The sequence below is a fragment of the Aplidium turbinatum genome, chromosome 1 (assembly GCF_918807975.1).
Source record: "Aplidium turbinatum chromosome 1, kaAplTurb1.1, whole genome shotgun sequence".
NCBI classification, from domain to species: Eukaryota; Metazoa; Chordata; class Ascidiacea; order Aplousobranchia; family Polyclinidae; genus Aplidium; species Aplidium turbinatum.
The window spans coordinates 41,035,873-41,051,214 of record NC_137472.1 but is presented as its reverse complement, the minus strand read 5'-3'; the positions used below and the strand labels follow the sequence as shown (position 1 = coordinate 41,051,214).

The window sequence follows — 15,342 nt, the reverse complement described above, 5'->3', positions numbered from 1 at the left end:
AGATTATTTTATTAGTCTGATAACTAAAAGTTTGTAAACGAGTTCAGTAGCTATAACTACCGCAAAGGAAAGATTACACAACTCAAGAATTGTTATTCTACCTTGTTCACCTAAAGTGCAATAAAAGTTTATGACTCAGTCACTTTGTGCTCATCAAAGAGTTAAGTAGGCTACAGTCATAAAGCAAGACAGCTAGGACAAAGCTTCGGTTACTATCACTACAAACAGGATGGCAACAGGAGATAGGTAGAGTACATATCTGTCAAAGCAATATTGCTGGAATGTCAAAGTAGGCTATATACAAGACGATCAAATATAAAATAAAATATTTAGGATATATAGATAGAAAAATGGACGACATAAACAAACGTGAAAAACGTGAAGGATGGAGAAAAGTCGGACTGAAGAAAGAAGATGCTACGGATAAAAAGAAATGTAGAAAAAAGGTGAAGGCAATCTCTGCATGGGAAATATGGGTGACATACACTCGTTGGGGAGCAGCCGAGACTGGGTGATAAGGATAATAAATAATAAAACATGCCTAAAAAAGATTAAATTGGGCCTAGAATTCACATTCAAATCGATAAAAGGTAAGATGTAATTGCTGTGAAACACACAAAAAAACAAAGTACAAATCCTAAGAAAAAAAGAATAAACAAACATACTGTTGCACCGACAGATCACGTTGACGATAGTTTGTAAAGTGTTGTTTGTTTTCTTCAACATTGTCAAAACTTTTGGGAATGTAATTCACTGCTGATGTAGTCCAGTAGGCAGGGCCGTGTTAAATTCCCCGTGGCCGGGAGGGGGCACGGCTGATTAGAGGCTCACTCATTTTAGTTTGTTTAATGTTTTTTGCCTGTTTAAAAAATAAAATATACTACAGAAGCTTGATAATAATCAATAAGTAGTTAAATCATGCAAAGCCGTATTTACTGCTTTACAAACCCACGACTGGGGGCCTTCCTCTAACTAGGGGCCTACTTATATTTAGGGTGTCCGACGTTTTCTTCGTAAACAGTTCTTCGTAAAGCAATTCTTCGTAAGCAATTTTTCGTAAAACAATTCTTCGTAAAGTTAATTCTTTGTAAAACAATTCTTCCCAAAGCATTTATTCGTGCATGCAATGGAGATTTGATGTATACGAAGAAATGCTTTACAAAAAATTCTTTTACGGATTTCATTTCACCAACAACTGTTTACGAACAATTGTTTTACGAAGAATTGCTTTACGAAGAACTGTTTACGAAAAATTCGCCTATAACCTATATTTAGTTCGTGCAGCGTTTTTCGGCTTGTAATTTTACATTTTTTTTCCATATTTTAATTTTTTTTCGCTCGTTCAACCACATTTCGTTCATCTCGGCGATATTAAGCAAGCATAGTTGGGGGTTAAGGGAGTGAAAAAGTTTTTTTGTGTCTAAAAAAGCTAACAAAACGATGCAATATTTCGAAGTAAACACTGCTCACTCAAATAGCCTAGGTCAGGCCATATAATAGGATGTTTTATTTTTTCATGATTTTTGAAATCAAAAATGCTTGGGGTCTAATCAGTTTGTATTCAGGTCCCATACAACCAATCTAAAGTATTTTTTTGATCGGACTACTTTTAGAGGGTGCGCAGCCCCCACAACGTTTGAAAAATTGAAGCGTGAGAAAATTGGAAGGAAGTACAGGGTGACCCAAAAAGATTCGTACCCATGAAAATTTCAATTGTGACTTTGATTGAAAAGCTATTTATTTCAAATTACAACCACACATTATTCAATTTAGGGAAGACCATTGACCAGAGTTTTAGCTTTTTCTGTCAATTTTTAGTCAATTTGTGGCTTTCCCAAGATGTGTTCCAAATGTAAAAAAATCGAATAAAACATGGGTTCGAATCTTTTTGGGTCACCCTGTATGTGATAACTCGATGATGGAAGGAGATAGGAAGACGTGTAAGATGTCAACCTGTGTGGAATGGCCATTGGTCAACTTCCTAGCTGCGCTTAATACATTTTACTACTCTATCTGCAACAGTAAAAAAGTTAATTGTAAAAAGCTGTTTTTTTTCATATGTTTGATGTTTTGTTCCCAGTCCTTCAGAAGCAAAATGCTTCCAGTAACAACAGGTTTTGTTAAATGATGAATATAAACTTTTTCCCCACATTGAATAAGTTTGCCGCTCTAAACGCTTTCTGGTCTTATTTTTTAAGAGCAATCACTAAACATAGGGGCCCACTAACAGATTTCGGGGGGACCCGAGATGGTGCTTACACGGCCCTGGCAGTAGGGATGTAGTCAACCAAGTTGATTGCTGATCCGATGCAAATTGAACGAAGAGTTCACGTGAATCAAAGAAAATCCATTAAGATTTCGGAAAATATCGGCGTTCTACTCGAGTCATAGCTTCTCGAATCCAGTTTAAATACAACGGGAGGTTGGTGTAGACACCAGGCATCAACGGCTCCCCACACCCGATGCCCCAACTAACTGCACCCATCAGATAAAAGCGATCTTCTTTAGGGTCGTAATACGTAAGAGGTCCACCTGAATCTCCCTGAAAATGTGAAATTTAACGGATTATATTGAAAACTGATAATTTAGTCCAGTTGTGTAGCCCAGGGGTCCGCAAATAGTGGGTCGCGACCCAAATCTGGGTCGCGAGACCATCCACAGTGGGTCGCAAAACAGTTTAAATTTACTATCAATATAACTTTTACGACAAAAGTAAATACAATCATACACTCTTTGATGTGCTGAGTTTCGCACAATTTTGTACAAAAAAATTTATGCTTTCGATTGTAGTACAGTATTCCTCCCTTATTAAGCCTAAGGTTATAAAGTCTAAAAGACACCTTGAGCCAGGACATGACAACTCTCTCGGCTTACAACAACAAACTCAGCAAAACCAAAACTGCAGCAGCAGCTTTCCACCTACACAATCGGGAAACTGATCGTGAGCTACATGTTCAAAACAATGGAAAACCTCTGTCCATCTGCCCCGAACCAAAATATCTTGGGGTGATACTAGACAGATCGCTCACATACCACCACTATTTGGTGTCACTGCGCAAGAAACTGACATCCGGCGCTGCGCTACTCAAGCACCTGGCAGGCTCCAGCTGGGGGCTGACACTTTCCGTATAGCAGCCTTAGCCCTTGTCTACTCTTCAGCAGAGCACTGTGCACCTGTTTGGTGCCGCAGTGCTCACTGCCACAACATTGACACTACCATTAAAAACAACGCCTGCGCACAGTGACCAGGTGCCTGCGTCTCACACCATTGGACAATCTCCCCGTTTTTGCTGGCATCCAACCTGCTGAGCTTCGTCGCGAAGAAGCCACTGTGTCCCTCGGCCGACAGGCGCTGGAGCCTAACATCTTCTCCACCACAAGATCTCTGCTCTCCCAAACGAGCACCCCTGCCCACTGAAATCAAGACACTCATTCGTGCGAGCCGCTCAACTTCTGATCAACGAATATGATGAACAAGACATCTCTGCGGCTACTTGGGCAATAGGCAGACCATAAATGGAATTCTGAATGGAAGTCAAGTACCACCAGACTTCATTCGTTCATCTCCGACGCCGACACATGCCCCATCGGCCTGACACTGCAAAGACAGACATGGCTGCGCCTCAACCGTCTTCGTACGGGTGTAGGGATTTTCCGCTCAACCATGCAACAATGGGGAATGGTCTATTCCTCCTCCTGTAAATGTGGTGCCGAGGAACAGACCGTAGACGACATCATCAATGTCTGTACCATCTTCAAGCCACCTAACGGAGTGCAAGGTCTGCGCGTCATGGATGATGAAACCAAAGACTGGCCGCTCTCTAGTAGCCTTCCAGTGTAGTCCGGGAACATCGTGAATCTGGAGTGGTAAAAGAATGGACCCTCGACCCCAGAGGCTCACACGACGACGACGACGAAGCCCACGGTTAATAGGTCCACCGGCTTATTAAGCCAAATTTGGTCCATTCCGGAATTACTGAAGGTATAGGAGTGGTAAAAAATTGTCCCCCGCTTAATAATCCCGAAATCGTCTTGTCCCGAAATCCTTAATAAGCGGAGACGACCGTATTGAAATTGATATTAAATTGCAAAATATTTTGCTCAAAATTATATGATTCTGAAACGTTTGGGCCGCGAAGATTTCGAACGATTGATTTTTGAGTCGCGCCAAAAAGTATTTGCGGACCCCTGGTGTAGCCTACTTATGATAGGTAGTCAACGAGACCTCTTACGCAGCAATTCTTCAGTTAGCCTCCGAACCTCCTTATATGATATCAAATAGTAAAACCAGTAGTCTACAGGAAAAGGTGCTGAGGAAAAAGGAGACAAACTTGGGGAGATGATGCAAAACAGTAGGTTGACTTGTCAAGCATCGGAGAAGCAAATGAAACGTGACGTGTGGAAACAATTGACAGCCAACCTTCGTCTCGAAAACGGCACATGATGATGATGATGATGAAAACCAGTACATGTTAAAATACGTGCACCACCAGTAGTGAAGCCAATCGCACGTTAATTTAAATTGCGCGGTTTTGTCAACACGGTCGGTATGTTTATTTTTAGCAAGCTGTAGCAGGCACCTTACTGGGTGACTTTACCTGGCAAGCATCTCTACTTCCATCTTCCGTACCAGCACAAAACATATTTTTAGTGACCATTCCCATTAGCCAATCATCTGCGTTGCAGATATCCCGGCTTATAGTGATAACTGTCGTGTACTGCAATCGATGTGGTAAGCGCCAGTCATCCTCAGAAGAGGCACCCCAACCCGATATGGTCCCCCTAAGAAGAAATAAGTCGATGAGATTCAAAAATCTGCAAACAACACATGCGCAAAGAACGTAAACAAAGTCAGTCCCGTTCACACTAAACGTGAAAAAAAAAGTTAAGTTTACTGTATATGAAAAGATTGCAACACAAAAGAGATAGGATCAGAATTCTGAAACAACTACGATATGTTATTACAATTATAGCACAATCATTGTGCACTGTACACGACAATAGAAAACAAAACGTGATAGCATTCCTTACATTAGAATTAGATCTTACATTGTATCTGGTTGTACTTTTCTATTGAGTGACGGCAAGCATATGGTTTGGACTTTATCGTTTAATTGTACATCCCTGTCAAGTCTGAGAAGTGCCAGGTCATTATCGAATGTGTCTTCATCGAAAGATTCCTGAACAACCAGGTCAGAGACTTTCAATGTTTGGCCTCTTTCCATCATGTACCGCCGATCTGTCTCGCCAACATGTACAGTCCAATTTTCTGCTTTAGGGTACCTTGCAATGAATCATAAATTTGGTTTAAGCGCAAGAGGTGGGCAAGCAAAAATAAGTTCGTAAGAGTTTTGCTAGCGAACGATAACAGTCATGCAGAAAAAAAGTCTGATCAGCATATACTTTCTGAAAATGCTATGAGAAACTAATTACAAAAATTCACATCACAAATGTACATTGTACAGTAGATACAAACGACTTGTTTTAGCCTAGTGCAGCGGGTTCTCTGTGGTAGTAGCGGTTTGCAATAACTATCAATCATGTGCTAGCACATAACTAGGAAACTGTGTTCCGAAAACTAGTGCAAGCGAAACTAGTGCACAGTGAACCCGCAGCATAAGGCTAAAATAGGTCGTTTATATCTACATTTGTGAAGTGAACAACGATCATGCTGCTAAAAGCGAAACTCAATCTATTGTAACCTATTCCAAAAATATTTGCTTTATAACAACTTATGAAAACGATATACATTATGGTAATTTATAAAAAAAATTCTATCAAATTAATAAATAATTGAGATATTACAAACACTTATGCACGGCAACGCAAATGCACTATACTTAAAGAACATTTAATAAGTTTAAAATGTTACTTTTTTCAAATTGATTCAAACAAATAAGTTTCGGCGTTGAGCTTCTGTCCAGTAAATATAAACAAGATTTGCAATACTTGGCGTATCCCCTCAGATGCAATAGAACCTATTATTTATAATTTTACTTATATTCTATGTTATCTTACGTTATTTATTGTTATTTTCTTCAGAGCATCGTATGAGTAATCTCACTGTTCAGGTACGCAACCGATAAAAGAACATACACAGCCATAAAATTAAAGGATTCATGAGTAACATAACTTTTTAGCACTAAGCATTGAACCATTTGAAATCTACTGAGCTTGTAATATAGTTGAGTTATCTTACGGAATGGCACAGTGAGCAGCGAATAAAATCCAGTTCGAAGCGATGATACTTCCACCGCATGTGTGCGAAGAAGATGCCCACAGCGACACCTGTCGATAAATTATCGGAGCAGTATGATAGGGCATAAGCAATCATGTAAAGTCTTTGTAGATAACTTGATGTAGTTAGTGCTCCACCTACACATCAGCGCTGCCATTCTAGCAAAGTTTATTTCAAAAGCGTTTATCGAGAAAATCCAAAGATTAATGATACTCGTTTGACATACTAAATAAAAAAGCAAATCGGTGAACATGCCTCGGAAGATCAGTTTAAAATCCACATTTTGAATACTTGCATTTGTCTCTTTTTAGTGTCCGTTTTTGTTTTCAGTAACTTCCTTTCAGACGTGTGTTAATGTATTAAGTTATATGAAAAATATCCTGCTCATTTCAATAACATCTCACACTGATAGGCTACTGCAGTGTTAAATGCAAAAGTTGGAGACCACTTATATTCAGACCAGCCTATTCAGACTTTGACATATGTTCAATTTTTCTGGCATGAATCTTTATGCCATAAAATAAACGGGATTGTTGAATTCATGCAACAATATTTGAATAGAGTAAATCTAAAAGTCTCATTCATGCGGAAATTCTAAGTTTGATAGAGCTTCGGTAGAGAGTTTGTCTTGTTGAACCATAGGCATACGAAGCCGAGCAACGTGATCAAGTTTAACATCTTCAAGTTTATTACATTTACATAAACATAAAACTACGCAACAAATTAAGTATCGAACGTTTTCGATATCACAAGATGTCCTCTTCAGGAATAATATACATACAAATTAACTACATCTGAAAAAAATACAATTGTATTACAATGGTATTTTTTTCAGATGTAGTTAATTTGTATGTATATTATTCCTGAAGAGGACATCTTGTGATGTCGAAAACGTTCGATACTTAATTTGTTGCGTAGTTTTATGTTTATGTAAATGTAATAAACTTGAAGATGTTAAACTTGATCACGTTACTCGGCTTCGTATGCCTATGGTTCAATTCTAAGTTTATCGCGTAAAAACATTCAAGTGGAATGAAAATTCAAGCTCCATTGTAAGCTACACTCGCTGTAGCATTAACTGAGAAATGGACCCTTTTCAAGGAATTAAATAAAATTGCCTCTGTAAGTGTAAAAGTTTAGTAGCGATAAAATTTCCGTATATATATAAAATTCACGTCTTCAGGAGCCTACAGTCACACATTCCCATGTTCGATAAAATATGTTTAAACTTGATCTCACTTGCCACGGATGGTGCTCGATGAGAGCAAACTTTCCACCCACGATCCTACCATTTATCTTCTGTTTGTCATTTTGCTCTTTCTGGCGTTCTTGACGAGTATTCTGACGAAATTTTTGCACTGACTCGTGAAGTTTGCCGCAGCCCAATCCATTAATTCCAACTGCGAAAAAATAAAGAAAAAGTTTGCGTTTTTCGTATAGCTCAATCATCTCTCGCTGAAACGTTACAGAAGAGTCTAACATGCCTTAGCTTCTTCTTCTTGCTTATGAGAAGTTGCATAGAGCTCTGTGAGCTAGCTGGTGGGCAGGAGCTGACCAACGCCATTAACCAGCACTTTTCTATTCTTCAGCGAAAAACTAAGAACCTGTGTGGTGCCACAGCGCTCACTGCCACAACATCGCCATTAACGTCACCCTGTGACCGGTTGGATGCACCAACAGCGAATATCGTTAGCAGGTAATGCAGTTAATCCTGTGTTAATTGATTATTATCTTAATGTTGTCAAAGATCAGTTTGCGCGAAGATCATCGGTGGATCAGTAGTCGGCGATTGCTATCAGCGGATTATGGTTGGTGCATGAAAAAATAGACTTCAAATTAAACTAGATAATCGGCCGATTTGCTTAATCAGTTTCAAAAGATAATCGGAGGATTTGCTTAAACAGTTTTGATCAGATTTGCTGCATCCAGACTGTAATATTGACCCACACCACTGCACAATGTCTTGTCGACGGAATCAAGACATCCATTTGTGCTAGCAGCTTAACTTCTGTTCAATTGAGACCAAAAAACTCTTAAGGCTATAACTAAATGGACCACAAATGGAAAGCGATATAGAGGCTAAATATAACCAGACTCCGGCCTTCTATCCCAGACACCTATCTCATCAAACTGCCAAGACACCAAGACACATCAAACTGCCTTGCGCGAGAAAAAAAAACAAAAAAAAAAACAAAAAAAAACAGACGAAATGCATCTCAACCGCCGCACGGCAGCGGGCTTTCCACTAACTCATACACAACATGAGGGGAATTGAAACATCTTCTTGCGCGTAGGGTGTTGAAGAACAGACTATATCTTGATCGATGGTACCATCCTTACTCTAACAAATGAAGTCTTAGAGTCAGTGCTTCCCAACTTTTTTCGTTGCGACACCTTGGAAAGATTAGCTGGACTTGAGACGCACTCAGCGATAGGAATTTCGGAAATTTTGTTTATGTGCTTATGTCTCTAGCCTTCATTTGTCGCTGGAGAAAAGGCTGGAGAAATGAAGGCTAGTGACAAAGTAAATTTGAATTGTGCTATGTGCAGAATTGGATCAATTATAATGGTAATTGAATGAAATTTATTTCTTGAACCGCTAGTTGGGGTTCAAAAAGGATTTCTACATTGTAAGTTAATCTTTATCAAATGCAAATTTACTTGTCTTTGATAAAATCAAACTGTAAAAAATCATCGATGAACATAGATTATTGAAACATTTAATCGTTGTAACGTGTAATTGTAATTAATCACATTTGGAAGCAATTGTAATTTGAAAATTTTAGAACAACGTCATTGTTATGTAATTGGACAGAAAATATATATATATATGTAATTCATCCAACTCTGGCTATGTGATTGATCATAATAACCGATTAGCACAGTTTCGTAATAGCCTAGTGAGTACGAATACACATAGATATTGGATAATTATAATACACATAAGGATTGTATTCCCGCTTTGATTGATTGTGGGATCTTTACCGTCAGACTGAGAAAGCTTCATTAACAGCTTGATGCTGGTAGTTTCGCATAGTTGTAGAGACTTTGATTGATTGACATATATTTTGTTGCGAGTACAAATACACATATTCAGCAAAGTCAGATAAAACAAATGATAACGTACAATGTATGGATATTGCAACGGGTACCCGGTCATTTGGTCGACAGGACGTTTGGTCGACAGACATTTGGTCGACAGGACGTTAGGTCGACAGAACGATTTATTTTAGGGTTAGGGTTAGTTAACTAACCATAACCCTAATCTAACCCTGACTCTAACCCTAACCCAAAAATGAATCGTTCTGTCGACCTAACATCCTGTCGACCAAATGTCTTGTCGACCAAACGTCCTGTCGACCAAATGTCTGTCGACCAAACGACCGTGCACCATTGCAACGGGTGGCTGCGAAGTGACCTGGAAGGTCTTCTAGTCGAGCAGCCACCCTCAACAAAAGAGGATCACTAAGTCACTGAGTCACCGAGTTTGACAGAGTGGAATTGTCGATTGTTGAAGTGTTGCCCGTAAATTAGTCCATCCACTAGTAGCCGGAGAATGGAGGGCAGTCCTCAAAATGCGTTGTCAAAGCTAGCGCACATCACGAAAGTCGAACCAGCGCCGCTTGATCTTGAGGTTTCTTCGTTTGTAAAGTCAGGTACCTAATCAACTGAGCTATCGTGGCGGATGATATAAGTTTAGATACATTGCGGAATCATTTCGTGATGGCCTTGGAAATTTGAAACAACGCATCAAGGATCGCGACGCACAGTTTGAGAACCTCTGTCTTAGACGATGAGACCAAGGACCAGCTTCTATAGTGCAGCTTCTCGGTTTTGTCCAAGAAACCTCACTAATTAGAAGTGGTAAAAACAAATACAGACCACCTATGACAGAAATTTAAACTACGCTAAAAACTGTCCAGTCTACCATTGATCTGTTTGCGGTGCAGTACTTTATAGGCAATGCATTGCACTTTGTGAATCTGTATCAATTACTAAGTTTTGCCGTGAATAAAAATATCGCAACTTCAAAAAATATAAATCTTGGTTGACACATTTCAACTAATCAACTCAAGCGTTCCAATTTAATAGGTTAAAAATATCAAAAATATATTGTTGCTTGCACAACTTATTGCAAACAACAAACCAATATGGTGATTGGTGAAGTAGGATTTTTTGCTAAATTGGCTAACCATATTTCTTGATTCCAAATGGTTGCAAAAGTACAATTTATCAAGAAGGTTTTCAAAGATGCATAAGTTGCTTTACAAAGGTGTGGTATGTAAGTTATTATGTAGCCTAGCAATTTGTAGAATGAACTACAAAGCCATTTCTTTTGTTAAATTATTGGTGTTGAATAACCGAAATGGCATGTTCATTCAAGCTTGCAGTTACAAACCCAAAACATGATAACATTTTAAAAATGAAGAAATTAAAATGACCCTAATTTCAGCTTACCTTTCACGTCAAGAGTAGGTTTAGAGTCAGTCTTCATTTCATTGTAAATGTCTTCATTTCCTTCAGAAATTTTATTTTTAATTGTTGCGCGTGTGGTTGCGCGAAAGTTAAACACATCCTTAATGACATTGTTTCGATTGAGAATATTCAATTCCACAGATCCAGACTGTATGGTGGAAACCCATGCATATATTCCATATCCAATAAGTGCTCCTATTACTGTACCAATACTGACACTGATAGCTACACACAATAATATTCTTCTTCTTTGTTGAAGTTCTTCACTGCTGCTTCTGTCTATGGGATGATTTTCAAGTCTGTGTCCCATTGGCCGAGCACCCCTTTCAATATGAGCTGCATTGGAATCATTTCTATAAACTGCTAAATGTTGTTTGTCTTCACTGCCCATTTCAACTGAGCTAGCATCAAAATATCTTTCGTCATCTGGTAAACTTGATCTTTTCTTATGTTCAGAATGATGATGATGATGTTTAGAATGATGGTGATGATGCCGTTTTGAATGCGAACCTTTGCGACGCTTTTTGTGAGAGGAATGTTGTTCAGTTGTGTCTTCTAAAGATGCAGATGTATCAGGAAAATGCCGTTTTGACTGTGAACCTTTGCGGTGTTTCTTGTGTGAGGAATTTCTTTCTGTTGTGTATTCAGAAAATGTCTTTCTAGACGGATCAGAAGTACGCCGGTTAGTTTCTTCATCTATGTCATCAAATGCATCTTGATCAGCATGGCGATTCCGCCTTTTACCGGACAGAGATTTACTACGATGCCGTTTATCAGAATTTTCATCCATTGGCAGAGAAATGTTATTCTCTCTATAAAAATTTCTAACAAAACTTTTTACATGCTAAAGCATATTTTCCAAGTTGTGTGATCAATAGGCTATATTATACATGATAAAACAAGTTGGTTTATCAATTTATCATTAAAATTTCTTACATTCACCATTAAGTCTGGTTTCAAAAGTATATATGGCAGTTTTATTCCTGCAATGCAAAAACAGTGTTATATATTTCGAAAGCAGAAACTTATTATTGTATGATATTGCAGATTATATTTCTATGAATCACGTCTTTTAGGTGCAGACAGTTAAGTGCTTGCCAAATAGGTGCGTGCACTGTGGTGTCATGATAGTTATGTGCAGCGTACGCCGCTCAGTCATTTAGGTTGCTATTCGGTGTGTCAAATTACACCCAGTTCATAATCATTTATGATAAATACTTGATTATGTGACAGTTCTCCACATTGTGTTACAAAGTGAATCACTTTGAAATGTATTAGAGTGCAGTGCCTGACTATGCAAGTACAAACAGTTTTTTAATGCTTTTTTGGCTATTTGAAAAAAAAATGTAAATACTGGTATAGAAGCTCGATATTCTAAATCAGCTTTGCAAACTAACAAAATATTGTTAATGCAAGCTGAGTATGATAGCCTAATCTTATACCATATAACTTGCTAGTTATATTAGCAAATGAGCGTTTTTTTAGCCTATTCAAAAAGAATTTCGATGTTCTCCTCGTTGAAAAAATCCTGTGTACGTGTACTGTCTTCAGTATTGCCATCAAGCATGAATAAAATGGACTTTACTGATCATAGCACCTAAATGACCGGGCGTCACATTGTGCCGTACCTGAACATCCTGATGCCACAGGATGAAGGTGGCAGCAATAACACAAAAAACATAATTGCAATCAGGTAAGATTTAAAACCAACCATGATAGCCTACTAGGCGTATCATAGAATTAGCCGAGTCTAATTGATCATTGATTTTACTCTTTACTATAATTATCACATTTTTTTAATACACCGACCAAGATTATATTATCAATCAATCATTTTATTTTTCGTCATTAACGCATCCGGGACAAAAAAGATATAATACTAACTACAAAAATCGATATAGACCTACCAGCACGTCAATGAACGGGAAAAGGTGGCAAAACCTTGAAAGGTTTAAAACGTGCCTGAATGAAAAATTATGTAGTAGGCTATATATCAGTAGTTAGCACGGCCACACAACCCAAAAAACAAAAAGCAAAAAATAAAACAAAAACAGAGAGAAGCACACATGTAGTAATGAATGACAGTCTAATAAAGTGTTGTGGATTGAATTTGTCAGTTTCAATATTGATGTGGATGAGCAGTCATAATAATAATAATAGGATGAAGAAAGAAAACCGGACATAAAAGAAACCCATCTTCAGGCAAAAGCCCGTTTCGATGTGGCCCAGGAGAGCAGGTGTTAAGCTCTTTCTATGGTCAGACTGCACATCACACAGTAGCCTAAGACGATTGAGGTTTGATATCCAGTTTAAGTTATTGTTTCTTGTCCTGGTGGGTGATGGAATGGATGAGCTGGTAGATGATGATGTCCTGATGGTGTTGATGAAGCTCTCATCCCTTTTTGCGACGTGTCGTGTTGATTATGGAGTGTTGCGTTTGCTGTTAATGTCTACAAACATAAAAGTACAGCACAAGCAATCGATATTATTGTTAGATAAACCTAATCTTTTGTAAATAATTTCGGATTTCCAGTAAAATCTTCACAAGAATGCAAGAAAGCCTTTCTACGTTGTGTTTCTATTGCGTGTTTGTTTTGTTTAAATGTTGTTTTAGTTCGTGAATAAAAAGTGACTTTGTATCAGTCTTTCTAATTGAAATATATATAGCCTACCAATACCTACTTGGCTTTACGACTGAAAGAACACCTCCACAGCATGGTGCTTTGATACCATTTGAGAATGGTTTATACGAGATGGTTCGTAATATTACGTTCAAACCCATTTACAATTCTTTTCAGAGAAAACTAACTAATGGAAAACTATCTTAGCCTACCAATATATATCTAATTCATATATATACCAAGTGTACATTTTTGTTTGTTGGATATAATGAAACATTAATCATATCATTAACTTTTGAGTTTGGTAACATTTTCGGCTTTCCATGCTACCTTTGTAGTACATATGTAAATTTCTCTTATTGATGTCACAGTGTAGAATATGTGATAGGCTTTTTCATTTATAATACAGTACCATACCTACCTAAACTGAATATTGTTTTTTGTAGTCTAGCTTATAAAGAAAACATGGAACAAAATTTCAAACTCAAGTCATGCAACATAAATACTACTTAGAAGCACCATGCAAATTCAATTTTATAACATAATTTAGTAGAAAAAGTCTTTGAGTTCCAGATTGCAAGATCAAAAATTAGCTTCCTGCCAAACAGGGTTTAAAAATCGCTATGTCTGTATTTCAAACACACTCATCGAAACTCTATCGATCTTAGCAGAGATTAACTACTCACACTGGTAGGCTACATGTAGCCTACTCCTGTATTTATTTTTATTTTTTCTACTCCTGTAGACCACAACATTTGGTGGCTGTGCAACTTTAGGATAGTGGTAACACTGTTTTATCGATGTATATTTTAAACTTTTGGGTTTTGCCATCTTTCCCTTTTGTTGGTGTCACATTCGTATGTTTACTTTGCCGTTTTGTACATGTTTGCGCCAGCAGCAAAAAATAAAAATTGAATTGAATTGAAACATTTGAATAGAAACTTTCAAAATGGCAGCTGTCAGAAGTGAGCAGACAACAGCGTTGCCAGATAAAATTTAATGAGTACGGTATTTGGCCCTTGACATAATAAGCACTACCTGCAAACAAATAAAGAACAATGATTTCACAGGACTTGCCTTCCTCGACTTAAAAAAAGCATTTGATACTGTATGCCATAAACGGCTCTTGCGGAAGCTTGACCACTATGGTGTCCGTGGAGTTGCAAACGATCTTCTCTCGTCTTACTTGAATGGCCGTAAACAATATGTTGCGATTGATCAAGATACTTCCACACAGCAATCTATCCAGTATGGTGTTCCTCAAGGTTCAACTCTAGGTCCACTCTTGTTTTTAAATTACATAAATGACCTACCAAACAGCATGTCGACAATGCCAAGGTTGTTTGCGGACGATACATGTCTCATAGTTAAAGCTGATAACTTAAATTTATAGCAAACCAAACTTAATGCTGAATTAGCTGCTGTAGAAGGATGGATTAATGCCAACAAATTGACCATTAACGCCTTTAATTCCTCCTATTAGTAATTCCTCCTAAACAAATTCGATGAATTCCATGTTCTCTATAGGGCTGTTGAGCTAGAAACCGTCGACCACTCTAAGTAGGCTACCTTGGGATAATAATAATTGATAAACAGCTCTCATTCGAACCTCACATTGATGCTCTTAGATATAAACTTGCTAGATCTGTTGGTATTTTGTCGAAACTTAAACACTTTCTTCCTTTCAATGCTAGACTGCAGTTATTATTATTCGCTCATACACCCACAAAGGTCCCACATATTATGAATGGAATAGCCATTTGGGGCTCTACATACAAAGCATATATCGAGAAACTACAAAAGTTGCAAAACAAAGCAATAAAAATAGTTGCTGGAGGGTTGTGGTCAGAACACGTAACGCCATACTTCAAGCAGGAAAAAGTTCTAAAAATAAAAGACATTTACAAACTAGAGATTGCTAAATTAATGTTTAAATATACCATAATTCTTTACCCTGCACTTTTTCGAATTACTTCAAAAAAACATCAAACGTTCATAATCGCTCAA

General features: G+C 37.9%; 1 protein-coding gene across 2 annotated transcripts; it reads right to left on the bottom strand.

Annotated features, from left to right (window-relative positions):
• Positions 1–11,640, bottom strand: LOC145775079 (uncharacterized). 2 transcript variants are annotated; one of them, XM_082586278.1, is made up of 6 exons: positions 10,697–11,640; positions 7,478–7,638; positions 6,200–6,288; positions 5,050–5,283; positions 4,599–4,782; positions 1–2,542 (listed from the first exon to the last, which is right to left on the bottom strand). In XM_082586278.1, the coding sequence occupies exons 1-6, from the start codon at positions 11,502–11,504 to the stop codon at positions 2,351–2,353; spliced, it is 1,668 nt and encodes a 555-aa protein (XP_082442404.1). In that variant the 5' UTR covers positions 11,505–11,640; the 3' UTR covers positions 1–2,350. The 2 variants fall into 2 exon arrangements, with proteins under 2 accessions (XP_082442404.1, XP_082442411.1); XM_082586285.1 differs by having other exon boundaries at positions 1–859.
• Between the last annotated feature and the right edge of the window lie 3,702 nt (positions 11,641–15,342).

Coding starts and splice junctions, on each gene's coding strand:
- LOC145775079 (XM_082586278.1), bottom strand. CDS start 11,504: ATGGATGAAAATTCTGATAAACGGCATCGTAGTAAATCTCTGTCCGGT. Junction 5,284..6,199: donor GCTGCTCACTGTGCCATTCC/GTAAGATAACTC, acceptor ATTCATTGCAAG/GTACCCTAAAGCAGAAAATT. Junction 2,543..4,598: donor GAAGTAGAGATGCTTGCCAG/GTAAAGTCACCC, acceptor TCACATTTTCAG/GGAGATTCAGGTGGACCTCT.